The sequence below is a fragment of the Nannobrachium achirus genome (genome assembly GCF_963921795.1).
Source record: "Nannobrachium achirus genome assembly, chromosome: 3".
In the NCBI taxonomy this organism is placed as follows: domain Eukaryota; kingdom Metazoa; phylum Chordata; class Actinopteri; order Myctophiformes; family Myctophidae; genus Nannobrachium; species Nannobrachium achirus.
Window position 1 is genome coordinate 42,450,809 of NC_137812.1, and position 17,500 is coordinate 42,468,308.

General features: G+C 42.8%; 1 protein-coding gene across 1 annotated transcript in view; it reads left to right on the forward strand.

Annotated features, from left to right (window-relative positions):
- Nucleotides 1–5,797: 5,797 nt before the first annotated feature.
- LOC308282263 (putative methyltransferase NSUN7) overlaps nt 5,798–17,500 on the forward strand; it is a gene marked incomplete at its 5' end in the record, with an annotated part of 21,965 nt that continues 10,262 nt past the window's right edge. The window contains 8 exons of the mRNA XM_080722609.1: nt 5,798–5,978; nt 6,526–6,726; nt 7,874–7,932; nt 8,571–8,707; nt 10,418–10,570; nt 11,320–11,503; nt 15,763–15,979; nt 16,803–16,928. Coding sequence (XP_080578735.1) covers nt 5,798–5,978; nt 6,526–6,726; nt 7,874–7,932; nt 8,571–8,707; nt 10,418–10,570; nt 11,320–11,503; nt 15,763–15,979; nt 16,803–16,928 — 1,258 coding nt within the window. The remainder of the gene's footprint in view (nt 5,979–6,525; nt 6,727–7,873; nt 7,933–8,570; nt 8,708–10,417; nt 10,571–11,319; nt 11,504–15,762; nt 15,980–16,802; nt 16,929–17,500) is intronic.

The window sequence follows — 17,500 nt, forward strand, 5'->3', positions numbered from 1 at the left end:
ATCAGTGACCCTTTTTAAGTGCAAGTCTTTAAAGAAATGGCATTCATACCATCACCATCAGTTTGGATAATTGCGACCAAAGAATCAGTCTCATAACCATGGTAACCATTGTCACGATACGAGTCATACTTGCAAATGAATTCCGTCCTTGTCCCTTTTATGCCCATATATGGAGATTCCTGATGTCATCAATATTAAGCCCCGATCTGGGAATGCCCATATATATGGACATATTGTGTTAGTCACTGTTGACCTTGCCCTGGAGCCTTTATAAATGTATGAACCTGTCATAAGGGTATTCTTTGGTGAAATAACACATGAACATTTTGTCTAAAATGAAAAACAGTCAGTCATCCAAGAAAGTATACTTTGATGATATTGACGTATATTATTTGACACCATTTCCTTCTATATTCCTGTGCCTCATTCCTCACCGTACTTCTAGATTTACTTCTAGTTATTATGTATAAAGTACATGCACTGCTGGGTTACTGTAGGTTTTGTTTTATTCATAGCCATTGTTGCACTGTAGGGGGCAGTATTGTTCCAGTCTGCTTTGGTCCACCTGCATACCAAACGCCTCACTGCTGTCAATCCCACACATGAACAAACATGACAGCAGTACACACTGGCATGGACATTAAATCAGATCAAATGTATGAAAAACTTTCATCTTATTAAAATCTCCTTCTGTCTCATTCTCTGTCCCTGTCTCAATCCCTCTCTAAACTTTTAAAATGCCTTTCACAATAAGCCATCACTACCATTCTTCTCTCAGTCCCTTCTGGACCCATTCTGCTGTCCAACCATCAAAGGCCTTTAACCCATGAGTCTTCCTTCAAAATGAGCAGTGGGTGTGGTAGGGCTCTCTCTGTCATTCTTTGTGGTATATGGTCCTGCAATGAGTTGTGTGTAGGCGTGTGTATTTTTGTCACCACCTTTGCGCATAAAAAAAAGAGAAATCCACAGTACAATTAAATTAACATTCATCTGTATTCAGGGCGCTCGCCTGCTCAGGTGGTGCAGGGATATAAGGTTCAATTGTCCATACAAGCAAGCCAGACAGGGGAAGGCAATTTGTCGCTGCAGCAGTTACTCCAACAGGGAACCTGTCATCATTTGGGGGTGTGGAACTGGGAGGTGTAGGGTGTTCTCCCACTCATGCTACGTCCTGCCGGGGAAGCTCCTCGCTGGCAGGTGAACCAGTAGGGGGGAAACGTTGTGACAACACTGTAGTATACAGTACACGAGTGTGGGGAATTCAGGAATTGGCACAATCAGGCCGGGGTGTCGCACCAAATTCTGGGCCCTGGGTACAAGGATTCACTGCGGGCCCCCCATGAATGATCATGAATTTCATTAGACTGGGAACGCATTATTATGCATTATTTTGTATTATTTTGTGCTTTAACTATTGAAAAATAGCAGATATACAAGCTCACAGAGCTTGTAGATCTACCATTTTTGGAAAATCGTGAAAACATTGTCAGTGGTGCTCAAACCTTTTCATGTGAAGGACCCCCAAAATTACATGTATTTGGCCGCGGACCCCCATCTCAAAATATTTAGTTCCAGGGACCCCCCAGAAGCAAAAGTTTAGTTAAAAATGTCAGCTTAAAAAATACATTATATTCAGATTTGCACACATTTTCATGACTTTTCATAAATAGTAGATCTACAAGCTTGCAGCGCGGCACTCAGTGCCACGCTGTGAGCTTGTAGATCTGCTATTTATCCATAGCTAAAGCATAAAATAATTAAGGCCCCTCCACCTTGGGCCCTAGTAACTCAGTCCCACTTTTCCCCCTTGTGACGCCTAGGCACAATGACTAAATTCTGAGAAAAAGGGTCAGAGTAATTGCCTATACTATAAAATGGAAAGAAAAGGGAGCAATAAACATTCAGCTTGATTATCATATTATGACTATCGGACTTCTCAATGATATACAGATTGTATACAGCTGAATGTTTTCTGTTGCCATGACATCATGGCATCATGCCATGACATCCTCTGGAGGAGAGGCCGGGACACTCCACTTTTGATCCTGCAGCGAGACCAATGCACAATATTGGGGAGCTGGTTCACGTGTTGCAGCACGTCGATCCATTTGACCTACAGTATGAAACTCAATATGCTGCAGGTAATTATGTGGAATATGTTTTAGAAAAGAACATTAAATGACGTCATGTTTGGTGCAGTGACATCGGACCTAAAAGCTAAACACATACTGTATCTGGACCGTGCGTATCGTCAAGACAGCTGAGCTGTGCTGTTCCTATGTAGAGGACTCTGAATGACAAAAGGTAAAAGTCTCCTATGCAATTTTAAACAGTTCCACGTAGTCCAGGCAGCTTACACTAAGCTGGTGTATCTTATTCTTCCAGCACTGGTGTTCTGAAGTGGACCGTTAGGGTATCTCTTCCTTAGAAGAAGAGAGTTACTGCTGTTTGATATTGATTGATTGATTGAATACTTTATTACCAGTTCTCATAGGAAAAGCACAGGACAGTACAGTTCAGATAAAAGGTCTACTAATAGGATTTCATTTGTAAAAAAAAGCACAATGGCTTATTTACATTGGGGTCCTTTTGTAATCAATTCATAGATACATAAAATGACAGACAAATATACACAGCACTATGCAAAAAACACATTAGTCAGAAATCAGAAATTAAAATAAAAAATCAGTAATATTTGACAGTGAATATTTGATGACAGCTACGGTATGTCATGGACATCTCGCAACCTGCAGGACTGATAAGCACCAATTAAAGGCACCAAAACCTTTCACTGCACGAATTACGCGGGTATGTGACAACATACCCCACACACCTACGATGCACCGAGAGACATACAGTAGATAGAGACATGCTGTAGCCAGAGGTGGACATTTGTCCATCAGTGTTTGTATTATTACTGAGGTGTGCGTCCTGGTTCTTGATCATGCTGTGAATATCAACATTATGTAACTTTCCATCCAGTGCTGCCATGGCAAACAGTTGCATTTATTTTGCCACTCTTTGAGCTCCATCAATCAATGCTGCCACCACAGGCTGACAGCTTTATGCTCCAATATTACAACGCCTAAACTAAACAAACATTATAAACGCATACGCCCAGAACAGATTCTAATCAAAGCAACCCTGCCATGACATAGTCAGTTATTTTACTCACACAATGTTTACTACAATATATGCAAGTAAATGCGTCTAACAACATACTGTACATGCCAGGTACATTCTGCCTCTTGCCAGGTACTTTGACCTAATCCAAAAGCCAAAAAGGTGTGTAGAGCCAATACAATGCAGATGCTATGCAGCAGAAATTCAACATTACACAGACCTTTGTAGGCTACCATGTCTGGCGAAGATGTGTGCTCTGCAGAGCACTGCTTTCTAATTTAGTTTTTCTCAATAGATGCATACAGAATGTGAAAATATCCTTGACACAAATATGAATAATAAAATTAAGTCAATTGCTCTACTTGACTCATTGGGAATCCATTCTCTACTCCCTGTCACACCTGATGTCTTGCTCCATAATAACTGTATGTACAAGCAGTACTATGGAACCCTTAACACATACAATTTGTTTGTGAGGGTTGTGCTCACAATTTGCAACTGCATGCGTTACCCTTCAATTGCGTGAAGGGAAGTTATTCCAATCACCCATCTCACTGCCTATTTAACATGGCATTTTCTATGCAATGATTTACTGAATGATGAACTGTGGGAAATGTTTTGTAACATTTTAAAATATGTTTTGAATGAAATGTCAAGTACATACACTATGAAAACTGTATTTAGTGTTCTGGATCCTGTGAGAACACAAAGAGAAGTGAGGTAGTAGGTATCTTGGCCAATTGCCTTAATGGTGTGCCGTTTGAGGCACTTGAGGCACTTGAGACAATTAGGTTAGAGTTTCAAGAAATGCATCCAAGTGATTGAGAACAACTAGTGTTTATGCTGCAGTGCTCACACGCTGATGAGCACTACCTACACAGACCATGGCGCCAGGGTTTCCGCTAGGCATTTTTGGGGCCGGCCACCTTGGCCGGCAGGATTATATTTTACCGGCCAATCAATTAATTTATCGGCCATATTATATTGAACGTCACATACGTGTTTGCAGATGAGATACTGTATCTGCATGGTGCACCGTGCACCCAACTGATAATTACACCATTTTATGTTTGCGCTGGCCTTCCTTCCTCTTTATCACAGGTGCAATTGCAATATGTTCCAACAAAATAATATCCTAACTATCTACTTATGTAGAGGTATCGCTTGCCAAAAAAAAGAAGTGAATAGTTAAAGTGGGCGCGCAACGCAAGCGAACCGTTTGCGCGCCCTGCCACACAGTGGCCTACAAATCAATAAGTTAATAGTATATGATTTTGGCTTCACGTCTCATTAAACCTTTTACACACATTTGTTTTATTTTGTTAATGTTATGTTATGATGCATGGCGCAAGGAAGGTTGACTTGCCTCTGTTGCTTTGACCACGATGGCATCACATCCATGCGATCATAAAGTCATGTGCGTGCTTGTATAATATCCATGATTCCACAGAGTTCGGGTCCCTTTTTTATTATCGTCTAGGCCTACTGGGTCCAGCTTGATTACCTCAGAACCCCAGTTCTGTTCTGATTATACTAACACTAAACCCACGCTGATTGTTACAAGGTGCTGGAACTGTCAGCTGTGAAACGAGATGTGTGCTTCTCCGTAAGGCGTGTGCGTGTCTAAAATAGCAGACATACAAGCTCACAGCGCCGCGCGTTTCGCCTTGTTGTGAGCTTGAAGCTCTGATATTTCCAATGCACAGCGCAGTAGAGATGGGATTTATGGCTCTTTGAAGTGAGCCGGATCTCTGGGGTCCGTTCCTTTCAAAGAGCCGTTCAAAAGACTGGCTCATTCTAGCTCACAATGCTATCGTTCATTTCAAAGAGCCGTTCAAAAGACTCGATTCGTTCGCGAACGTCCCACCACTACAGCGCAGCATGAAGCAGCAGCAGTGGCGGTGAGCTCCGCTGTTGTCAGACAGACTCACAGAACATGATACAAATTTAAAATTATGATAGGTTTTAATGGTTGTAGCTTTACTACTTTAAACAAATAATTATGTGTATAATAAGATTAAATGATAAAATAGCCTAAGAGGCATTTACCCAGCCGGCCACGGTGGCCGGTGGACTTTATAATTACCGGCCAATTAAACATTTAACCGGCCAATGGCCGGTAAATACCGGCTAACGGAATCTCTGCATGGCGCATGTGCGTGAAGTAGGTCAGTGAGAGCGAGGTGGACCTTTGGCCCAGGGTCGGACAGGAACTCATCATTTATTCATACTGACGTATCTGACCGGCCTCGCCTAATTGCCCCGGGAGGAACACAACCCAATTACCCATGGCGCATTACAGCCACACCGTCTCACATGGGGGGACACCCGGAGGATGTCACATGGGCGGGTCACGTTTCCACCGTGACAGACTGACGCCATGCGTCTTATTTACATTTGGCAACAGGTCTCCAGTTCGACTCTGTAAGCAAACGTAGCTTTCTGTCTTTCGGTTCGGTCGGAGATAGAGAGTTGGGATTTGTACCGGCTAGGCTACTGCAAAGAAACAGACACAGAGGGGCTGAGTGCAATACAGATGTGCTACAAGTGTCTGGGTGATTTGACAGATCTGAAGTCATCTTGGGTAAGGTCTTTATACTACCAATTCTCATGCATGTACAGGTGCATACAGTACACTACACACAGCATACTCTCTCTGACAGGGAGCCCCATGATGGATGTGAGTAACAGGTCTACCAAAGAGCAGCTCCTCGTCTCCAACTTAGACCACAGTCCTCAGACAGACCCAGAGGACTATGAGCCCACCACCGCTGCTGACTCCCCCACTCCTTCACCACCCTCTTCTACCGATGAAGAGCCCTCCCTCCATCTTCCTCATACACCTCCTTCTCCAGGTAAGTTACGAAATGTTTAAATAATGGCAATTCAATCCTAACTCTATTAACTCCCCTACAAATTGTATTAAATTGGTAAACAAATAAATGTACTTTTACTACAGTACAGTATACATTGTTGGTTTGTGTAAATCTATTTATGTCAAACATAATTTTACATCTTCAGTTGCGAATTTGCCTATAGGAATACACAAAGAGCACCTACGTACAGTATTGATGAACAGTATTAACTTTCAGACAATGCATGCCTAAATCCCTTTCCTTATTTCCTCCCCACTCTCTATTCCTCCATACTATTCCCTCCTCTCCTCCTTTCATTTCTTTGGCTCATCTTCCATCTTCTTCTCTCTCCTGCCCTGTTCTCCCCATGTATTCCTTCTCCTTCTCATCCTCGCTTCTTTCTTCCTCCTGCCTAAAGAAGGAGGTTCTTTCCCCCCACACCCCTCCGCTTCAACTCTCTCCACTCCTACTCCTCTCTGTCACACATCCACTCCTCCCTCCCATCCTTCCATCCTCTCTTCCACCCCTTCTCCTCTTCCTCTCTCAGGGCCAGTAGTTTCCTGTGACCTATCAGATAAAGCCTACATGCAGGCGGCAGCCATTTTCCAGAAGCTGCGTGTGGACCAGCCAATGACCCACCAGCTGCTGCCTTACGGGAAGAAGCCAGACACGGTTCCAGAGATACCGGAGAGCCCAGACAAGATTACAGAGAAACAGGCCTACCAGCTCGCCTTCAACACACTCAAATGTACGGGCAACTCAGTGTGAGTGACTTAAAGCAGGGGTTCCCAAACTTTTTAACTCGAGACCCAAAAGATACATTTGCAAATAGCCAATCTACAAGCTAACAACGTAGGTCGGCAATTTTCACGACTTCTTAAACGTTTAGTTTTTTAATTTATAGAATTTAGTTTATTACATTTATTTATTTTTGTATTGTTATTGTAATTTTTTATTTTATTTTGTTTAATCTTTTGAAATAATAAATTAATCAAAACTCTATGAAATGGAAAAAAGTGATATTTACTCGCGACCCATAAAAATGTGTCTTTGACAAATGGGTCCCGACACAGTGTTTGGGGGCCACTGACTTGTGATATAAGTAGTGATATATAGTGAGTGATATATGCCATAATTCCACATTTGGTTTGTTTGAACTCCCTAGAACATATGAATCTCACTGGAAGGTTACTTAAAGTGAATTAGGGTTAGGTTAAGTTAGAGTGGCCTATAGTCTTTTCTAAGACATGTTTTGGATTTGATTTGAGCCTTATACCCCGTCAGGACAGCGTAGGCGCACAAAGTGGATATCAGAGCTAAATTGATTTAGGCTCGTCTCTGCTCGCCTCATTGTCCACCCCCTGGGGACTCCTTATCTGTGGAGCAGCAGCAAATGTTGTTCCAGCATTCACCTATGAATGAATGGAGGTTTCCACTGCACACCCTAGATTAAATTGTATATATTTATATATTGCGTTGCTCTGTGGGAAAAGTAATTATTTGAGTCAGAGCAGCAGGAGATGCTGTGAAGTAAAATGATAAGACGGAGCTTGCCATTTGCCACACACACACACACACACACACACACACAAACACACACACACACACACACACACACACACACACACACACACACACACACACACACACACACACAGTATACCGGTACACATGACTCTGCATTTATGCGCGTGCACACACACACACACACACACACACACACACACACACACAACACTACAGTACAGTACATACATGGCTTTACGCACAAAGGTTTGAATACAATATGCATATTGTGTCTGCAGATCTTTTGTTGTCATTCAGTTCAACCTCTGATAAACAAAAGGTAAAACTTCACACATTTACCATATTACTGTATTTTCCATCTATTCTAGACCAAGGCCTACTGGAAGACGTTATCGTTGACAGCCGTTTCCACACCTCTCAGCAAATTGTGAGCCTCCCTGACAATGAAATATACATCACTGTCCACCCACACCAAATTATATTTAATAGAATGATACAACACTGCTGCACTGAATACGATGTGTTTTCATTAGAGCTTCAGTCAGTACGAGTGTGCTGCTGGCCTACAGCTGAGTGGTGGTGAGAAAGGGAGAGGTGTAGTTAAGGGTTGTTTGTATTCAGGCCCGTACACAGCCGGCCGGGTTACAGGTAATGAATGATGCATCTTAGAGACAGGCAGACGTGCTCTCTAACCAGAAGACTGCAAATTACACCATGAAATACGGTGTGTGTGTGTGTGTGTGTGTGTGTGTGTGTGTGTGTGTGTGTGTGTGTGTGTGTGTGTGTGTGTGTGTGTGTGTGCGCGCGTGCGTGTGTGCACGTGTGTGTGTGAGGGGGGCAGGTTAGGATACTAGTAAACAAAGCCTTGATAACTGGGAAAAGGGGAAAAGAGAAAGAGAATTAAAACTAAACATATTTTATTAAAAAAACTCACATACCTGTTCCGTATTAGTATGAAGATGATGATAGTCAGTGGTGATAAAGATGATCACGGCTGTGGTGGTGGTGATGATGATGATGATGATGCAGGTGATGAAGATGATTGATGATGATGGTGTGTTGCAGTCTGCAGACCTGTTGCCGTTGGCGATGGTGATGCTGTTTGACTTCCAAGACAGAAGCTTTCTCATTCGGGAGCTTCCTGCGGAGGAAGGGGAGGAGGTTCAGCAGGAAGTCACAAAACTACACAGCTGTCTGCACAGGTGTGTGTGTGTGTGTGTGTGTGTGTGTGTGTGTGTGTGTGTGTGTGTGTGTGTGTGTGTGTGTGTGTGTGTGTGTGTGTGTGTGTGTGTGTTGAACATTTTGAACAAAATGCCCAAATCATGAACGCAGCTTGTGATTTCCGTGGCCTGTTCTAGCGCCACCAGCAGGTTGACTTTTGCAAAACAGTTTTGGAACAAAATGCCTCAAATCATGCATGCAGCATCCGATCATCACTGTGAAAGGCCGAAGAAAACATGGCACCCTTTTCACATTGGCCTATTATAGCACCACCAGGTGGCCAAAATAACCTACCTGACCTGGTGAAGACCTGTGCTCGGAAGACCACTGCTTCTAGTTTTATATGCATTGGGCCACAAGCCCAAACCCCCATTTGATACATACATGAGAATCAGTGGCATACAGTATGGGTGTGCAGTCTGATGCAGCATGTACTGTATGTAATGTATGTACCCTGTCCCTGTCCCTAACCAGTCAAAAGTTTCGACACAGCTTCTCACACACATTGAGTGAGAAGATGTGTCCAAACTTTGGAAGGTAGGGTATATTTAATATACCTTTCAAAAGGGAGGAAGTGGGTTACTCTATGCAAGCTTAGATCAAGGAACCTCACTGGTTACGATCAGAGGTGATGTGATGCTTTCTCAATCCAGTAGAAGGCGGACTGGCGGAGTGAATGCAGAGTATCTGCAGGTACCAGCACTTTCAATTTTACTTTCAAACGAGTCATCGCAATATTTGATCTGTGTCAGACATAGCAATGTCAATATAGGGTCACGACTTTCTGGATTGGAGTGCGGTACCGTTGCACAGATACTGTACTGAATCATGTCATTTCATTAAAAGGTAAAATGCAGCAGCTAAGGCTGTTTTCCTGTTTTGTTTATAGAAAAACACTACAGCTCAAGCAGGTTATCATCATTTACATATGATATTCCAGTCACATAATGTGATAAATCTAGATAAGTCAAATCTTTGTTAAATATTTGTGCCGTCTAAATAGAGAAATAAAGAGGAGGCATTTGTCAGCTCATTTCCTTGCTTGCTGGTCCTTCTCTGTTTTGTCAGGATTAATGTCTGTTTCGTGTTCCACTTCTGAATCCTTATATTTGTACTGATTCTAGCTTAGAGTTAATTATAACAACGGAGGATTAACAAAGTGTCATCTTGTTGTTCCTGCTCTAACAAGAACAAAAAACCTGTGGTTTGAATGGGACAAACATACCGGTAGGTTGAGCCCAATATCCCTGGTCTTGTGTGTGAAAGAAGTAGGCCTATACTAGGGGCGCCTTGTGGCTGTCGGTTAGTGCACAGACCATTATGCTCATTGTGGGCCTTTTGCTGAAAATATCGAAAATAGCAGACCTCCAAGCTCACAACGCGTTGCAGCGGCGCTGCGGCAACATGTTGTGAGTTTGGACAAGCCAATCCTCTTGAATGCTGCCATCAGGTATGGCATGGAAAGAGGGCATTTGCATTTCTTTCACCATGGTAAAAACTGCGTTCATGGTCTGGAGAGGGCACTCTTTACAGACAGGTAAAAGGTCAGGGGCGCAAGCCCCCTTTGCTGTCTATGTGTGCACTAATACGGTATATTAGGCTAAAGTTGTAAGTCCTTGTTGTGTTTGAGCATGTGGAAGTCCATGTATAATCCAGGTGTGTGTGGCTTTTTGTCCATGTATATACTGTAGGTGCAAGACAAAGCTGGCAGCGTCTCTAGCTCGCTGCAGGGTGAAGAAGGGTCTGTGGAGTATCTCTGGTGTTCTCTCTGAACCTGTCAGAACCAAACAACACAGAGCCAGGCTGCTGCCACTTTATGCCTGGGTCAACACACTCAGGAGCAGGTACAGTACATGCTCACTATGTCAATCTCACACACGTACGCACGCACGCACGCACGCACGCACGCACGCACACACAGGGGTGTCGCACCAAATTCTGGGCCCTGCGTACAAGGATTCACTGTGGGCCCCCCATGAGAGTTCTTCATAGGTGGAGGGGGTTTAAACCATTTAGACCGGGAACGCATTATGCATTATTTTGTGCAAGCTCACAGCAGCTGCGAGCTTGTATATCTGCTATTTTTGAAAAATCATGAAGATTTGTCTTTGAATATGTTTGACCCGATTCTATAAATGTCTTCTAAATCCTTCCAAGGTTTTTTATTTGAAAAAACCTATGTTTCTGTCAGTGGTGCTCAAACTTTTTCATGTGAAGGACCCCCAAAATGATATGTATTTGGCCACAGACCCCCAACATTTGAGTTAGTTTAAAAAATACATATATTCAAAGATTTGCACACATTTTCATGACTTTTCAAAAATAGCAGATCTACAAAATCGCAACTCACTGTGAGCTTGTATATCTGCTAGGCCCCTCCACCACCTTGGGCCCTAGTATCTCAGTCCCACTTTTCCCTCCCTTGTGACACCCCTGCACACACACACACACACACACACACACACACACACACACACACACACACACACACACACACACACACACACACACACACACAAACACAGAGAGAGATTTATTTCTCCCTAAAACACTAAATTCAAGGTGCATGACCTTTTCTTGTCACCCTGTCTAGTGTGGAGGAGGTGTGTGAGGCGCTACGAGGCCACGGTGTGCGTGAGGTGGAGTGTGTGACTGAGCTGAAAGAGTCTACGTTCTGCAAGGACCCTCTCTGTCCAGACACACTGGTCTTCTCCCAACAGCCGCACACACTGCCTCGGCTCAACAAACTTACTGCATCGCTCGCGCTACACATGCAGGTAGGAACTAGGGCATTCACCAAATATTCGAATATTCGAATATCAAAGTCACTATTCGACGTTGTTCACCGAAGTCGAATATTTGCTTATTTGTATTTTTTTTTTATTGTTTTCTCTTTAAAAAAATATATAGTTTATAAAGCTTGGCTAGATAGGAAGTCATAAGAATGAGTTGTTAATGCCCCTGGTGGATGAATTTGTTAATGCTCTATACCAGGGGTTCTCAAACCTTTTTAGGCTGTGACCCCCAAAATAAACATATTTGAACTGGGGACCCCCACCCTGACAAGCACTCGGAATTGTAGGTATTACATTTAATGTGACTCGGTTCCGCAGATAAATATTGTGAAAATAGCAGATCTACATGCTCACAACGCCTCGCGTTGCGAGGCGTTGTGAGCATGTAGATCGGCTATTCTCACAATGTTCGCCTCTTGCTTACTTAATATTTGACAGTTTGGCCAGTCCTGTCGAATATTCGACTATTCGAATACTTTGAGGTCGAATAATTCGAATACTAAAAATCACTATTCGTGAATGCCCTATAGTAGGAACCAGAACGTCCGCGTGTGTGAATAATGAAGGCCGGAACGGAACACTGAAAAGGTCAAGCCCACAAATCTCAGAGAAATGCTACTGTTCTACACATGCATCTATTTCAAGGTTTTTCCTGACATGCAGGTGCTCTACACTGTAAAATCCTCAGATGTAATTTACTATGAGTGCACAAAATAAATGGAGACAGTTTAAATTAACTGTATAGGCAGAAGAAATGCCTCCCTCAGGCATACATTATTGCTACAACATTATTGCTTCATCAAGTGCAAGTAGCCTAAAGTGAGTAAAAAAAGAAAGAAAATTACAATCAACATAAAAACTGGTACCACACTAAAAAAAAAAAAAAACTCTTAATCAATTTGCCCCTAGCTATTTACAGTAGCTAGTTATGAGAAAACTGGGCCTGTTAAATCCAGGCATCAGTCACAAATTAGCTATTAGCAAGCAATAATTTGCCCTTTCCATTTATGTTTCCAAAAACGAATTATAAAGTCTCCAGTTATTTATGCTGTCATAAGATGTTTTACCTGGGGGGTAGTGCCTTATTATGTCCTGGCTGCATGTGTTGTGTGCCTTGATGCTGTGCATTCCTCTCTGCTCTATAGTCATTGGGTTGTCTTGTCAGGTTTTGGCTAGGCTAACAAAGTGAAAATGTAACATAAGTTGTTTATTAAACTAACCTTTGCCAAGTATAAACCCAAGGAGACTTTTTTCACAGCAACCATATTGACGTTAAATATAGTAAACACAGGTGTTATCAATGATAGCCTACTACTAATTAAGACGTCAGGGAGCCAACATGCACAATATCAGCATCTCGACTAGTCTGGCCTGAATGGAATAGAGCCTTTATTATAATTGGTAACACCTGTGTGCCAATATGGCTGTGAAGTACTGTACTGTGTGCAATTCCTTGCACAATAGCAGCACCCTAACTTGACTGAATGGAACTGTGTGCAATTCCTTGCACAATTGCAGCACCCTAACTTGACTGAATGGAACTGTGTGCAATTCCTTGCACAATTGCAGCACCCTAACTTGACTGAATGGAACTGTGTGCAATTCCTTGCACAATAGCAGCACCCTAACTTGACTGAATGGAACAGAGCCTTAATTATTATTATATTGCTAATACATGTATGTACCCTACTATTTCATGTCAACATGGCTGTGTGAAAAGGAAGGGCTAGTCCCAGTTGGGCGGTGTCCCAGTTGGGCGGTGCAGCGATAAGGCGGTGGGGTAGCCTTTCCAACAGACTGTAAAGCAAGCGATCTTCATCCCATTCATGCGTTTATCGTGCGCTTGCCCAGGCCTTACGGCCTGGGCATAAATATAACAATTGCATTCACCATGCACGGCTTCGTAACTCACGCGGCCGGCCCTGGTCCGCTCTTCGCGGGCACTCGCGCCTGCGGCGCTCGGGCGCGAAGAGCAGGACCAAAGTCCGCTGGCCTTTGCGCCGCTTGCAATGTCGTGGACAATAACTGTGAGATATAACCATTGTATTGCTCATCAAATTTTCGGCGAGAAATCAATGGGGTCTCATAGCTGTACGCTTGCCGCCTAACACTACACCGCCGCCCAACTGGGACACCGCCCAACTGGGCTTTTCCCAAAAGCAAAGCCTATAGAAACGTAAGACATGATAGTTTTTTTGTTGTTGTTTCTTTTGATTCACAATTGACTCAAGGTTTAATTTACTGCCATTATCATCTACTTGAAATAGATTTGGACCAATTCCCACCCTATTAGTATGCAACTCGGAGTTGACAGACACATTTTGTTGTGTTGAACTTATTAGCAGGGCCATACTGTACCTAATGGCCTAATAAACCTGCACCCTTGATTGGGTGAGCCTGTATGACAAAAAGAGAGTGTGACTGACAGCCCAGTAAGCATTTTGAGGTGTATTAGTTGCCTAATAGTCGTGTTTTTATCTTCTACACCACGCGTTGAAAATCAGTGTTGTAAAGGTCTAGATTTGATATTTTTGACTAGTTGTTTAGTCGGCTATATTTACACGGGTTGCTACATATACCACTATTAGTCGGATACAAAAAGTCTACATTTCGCCGTTAGCGGCCGTCGAAAGTAGTGAAAAGTAGGGCGACGGTGGGATTCGATCCACTAATCTCTGACACTCAAGTCGGCGACGCTATCCACTCAGCCATCAATACTGATATGATAGTATAGACTTTCTGGCCGTATTAAAAGGTGACATTGCCCACCTGTGTTCATTTTAGTGTAGTGCACATTGTTGAGGAAACTAAATGTTAGCGTGTGTGTGTGTGTGTGTGTGTGTGTGTGTGTGTGTGTGTGTGTGTGTGTGTGTGTGTGTGTGTGTGTGTGTGTGTGTGTGTGTGTGTGTGTGTGTGTGCGCGCGTGTGTGTGTGTGTGTGTGTACGCCCCGGACTCATTTTTGAAGCTTGTGATTGGCTGAACCGGACGTAGGGAGCGCTCCGTTGTAGTCACTTGGACCGCGCGAGGTGCACCAAAACCCAATTATCATGGCGTTTATCGTGCGCTTGCCCAGGCCGTAAATATAACGATTGCATTCACCACGGCTTCGTAACTCGCGCGGCGCTCCGCCGGCCGCTTGCAATGTCGTGGACAATAACTGAAAACGAGCGCTCTTTGCCGTTTCCATCCATCTTTCCCAGTTGGATCCATAATCACGCGGCACTGCACTGTCTGACTGACAGACGAGGAGTTCATTTCATCGTATATTTTTGTTTTAAAGACTTTATATTGACATTGGTTTAAAAAAAGGCGTTGAAAAGCCGGCTATACAACGACTACACCCAGACAAATAGCTTAATGATCGGATGGCTATTGGAATCATTTTACACCAATATTTCGAGATCAGTTCTGCAACGTGGAGTTGTTTTTTTTAAAGAAATGTTTATTGAAATATGGATTAAATCTAATTGTCTAAATTCGGTGTAAATATAAACGTTGATACGGCGACTATAATTAGTTGGCTAAATCTCGGCTAGATCTAAACTATACTTAATAATGATCAACGGATATTATAATTATGTTAGTCCAATATTAGGAGATCAGTTAAGCACCTTACTGTTGTTTTTTTTAATAAATTGTTATCGAATCATGGAATAAATTGCAAAGTATATTTTCGGTGTGAATATAACCGGAATCTAGCCGGGTGAAATTAAGGCTAAAAAAAAACTAGTCGTGTAAAAAACGACTATTGCTCAGTGGGAGGGAACCTATAGGCCCACCATTGTTAATGTGTTTGATGATAGAATGAATCCCTTAGCAAATCAATTATACTCCTTGCTAAAATGAAAGAAACCTGTGAATCGGACCACCTGCATGCCCAGCTGGAGCAACTACTGAGATCTGTAGTCAGCTGAAAAAGTGGAAGAAGTCACTAGGCCAGCTGTTTGTGGTAATGCTGACGACACCGCTAGGCGCTGTGGGTTCAAGAAGTCACCCTTGAGAATGAAGAAAAACACTCTTGCTTGAATGTAGGCCTACTATGTGGTGTAGCCCAAATAAACCCAAATGAACCGAATATAATATTTATTCTTTATTATTTCCGGGGGCGGGGGCGCCCAAAACATATTTACAGAAACAATTTTAGGAAATATTTTTTGTATTAGAAACATAGGCTACATGAAAAATTCTTCCTTTTACCCCCCACCCCCTGAACTCAGTATAACCATCTTCACCTCTCCAGGACAGGACTGTGTGTTTGGCGGTGAATGCTCTGCGGTCCCTCATCTCTGAGAACAATGACATCATGGTGGCAGGGTCCTTCTCTGCGCTGACCGTGGCTCATATAGCTGCCCTGTGTGCCAGCTGTTCAGGGGGAAAGGTGTTGGTCTGTGGCGGTGACCTCACTCCTCTACAGACCCAAGAGCTGCAGGAGCTGCTCACACCAATGGACTTGAAGAGTGAGGACAAATGTTGATCGAAAAAATCATAGAAAAAGTTAGATTTCCTTTATTACAGTGGTTCTCAACATGTGGGTCAGGACCCTTAGGGGGGGTCCCCAAATTATTTTTGGGGGGGTCCCCAGATGATTAACTTAATGTGCAACATTTTTTTCTCACTCAACAGTAAACAAACCAACATACAGTTTAAGTGTATAGAGAGGGTTTATGCACATTTCTAAAGTGGCTATTTAAGGACTTTTTAATACCTCTAACATGACAAATTAAACATTGGCCAAATCATCAAATATTAGAGGCAGCACTTGTGAAAAGAGCATGTAGATCTGCTATTTTCACAATGGAACTGTTATACAAAATGTAATGCCTCAACTCTTATTGTGCTCGTCAGGGTGGGGGTTCACCAGTTGAAATAGGATTATTTTGGGGGTCGCGGCCTGAAAAGGTTGAGAACCACTGCTTTTTAAGACAATGGGTGATTAAATAAGTGAATCACACACATATGATATGAATGGGTACTGAAGTACAATATTTGAAATATATGTGACTTGGGTGTAAAGTCTGATTTCTATACTTGTCCCAGACCACAATTAGCTACCTATCTACAAGCTCACAACGGTCACATTGTGGTGTGTTGTGTGCTTGTAGATCTTGCACTTGACAGTGGCGCACAACTAGAGAGAGCTGATATTGTGAGTTCTCTATGTATGTCTGTGTGTGTGTGAGAGAGAGGGTGACAGAGAGAGGAAACAGACAGAGATGTTAAGTAGCCTACTGTATATTTATATATCCATTTATATCCCTGTAGATGTGCGTGTTCTGTCAGAGCAGTTCCGTGGTCTGGACGAGTTTGCCGGTGCAGTTCATCGTATGAACCTCATCATACTGCTGCCACAGTGCTCCTGCTCAGCCCTCAATGATCCTGTTGATACCATTCTGACTGAGCATGGAGGTAGGTGGCGGTGGAAAGACCAATGGAGGGAGGGCACATGCAAAGATGGATAGATAATAAATATATAATTTATATATATATATATATATATATATATATATATATATATATTCAGGGACGTGCAGAGAATTTTAGAGAGGCAGGGGCTGTTTTGGTGAAAATATTGAAAATAGCAGACCTCAAAGCTCACAATGCGCGACGCGTTGTGAGTGCGTCGTGTAGTACCACACTGAACTAAGCATAATCAAGTCAATACTGGTGATGTGGTGTAACGGCATGGATTTCAACACAGAGAGGGCAATTCTTTCAACATAAGATGCTGCATTCAAGTTCTGGAGAGTTTGGACAAAGCAATTCTCTTGAATGCTGCCTTCAGGTATGGCATGGAAAGGAGGCATTTGCATTTCTTTTCACCATATAAAAACTGCATTCATGGTCTGGAGAGGGCATTTTTTACAGACAGGTTAAAAGGGCAGGGGCTCATATATTTGCCTGTATATATTTAATAGGGAAACCATGGAGGATGGGAAAACTTTCAGGAGAAGGATATGAGTTGTTGAGACACTCTCTAA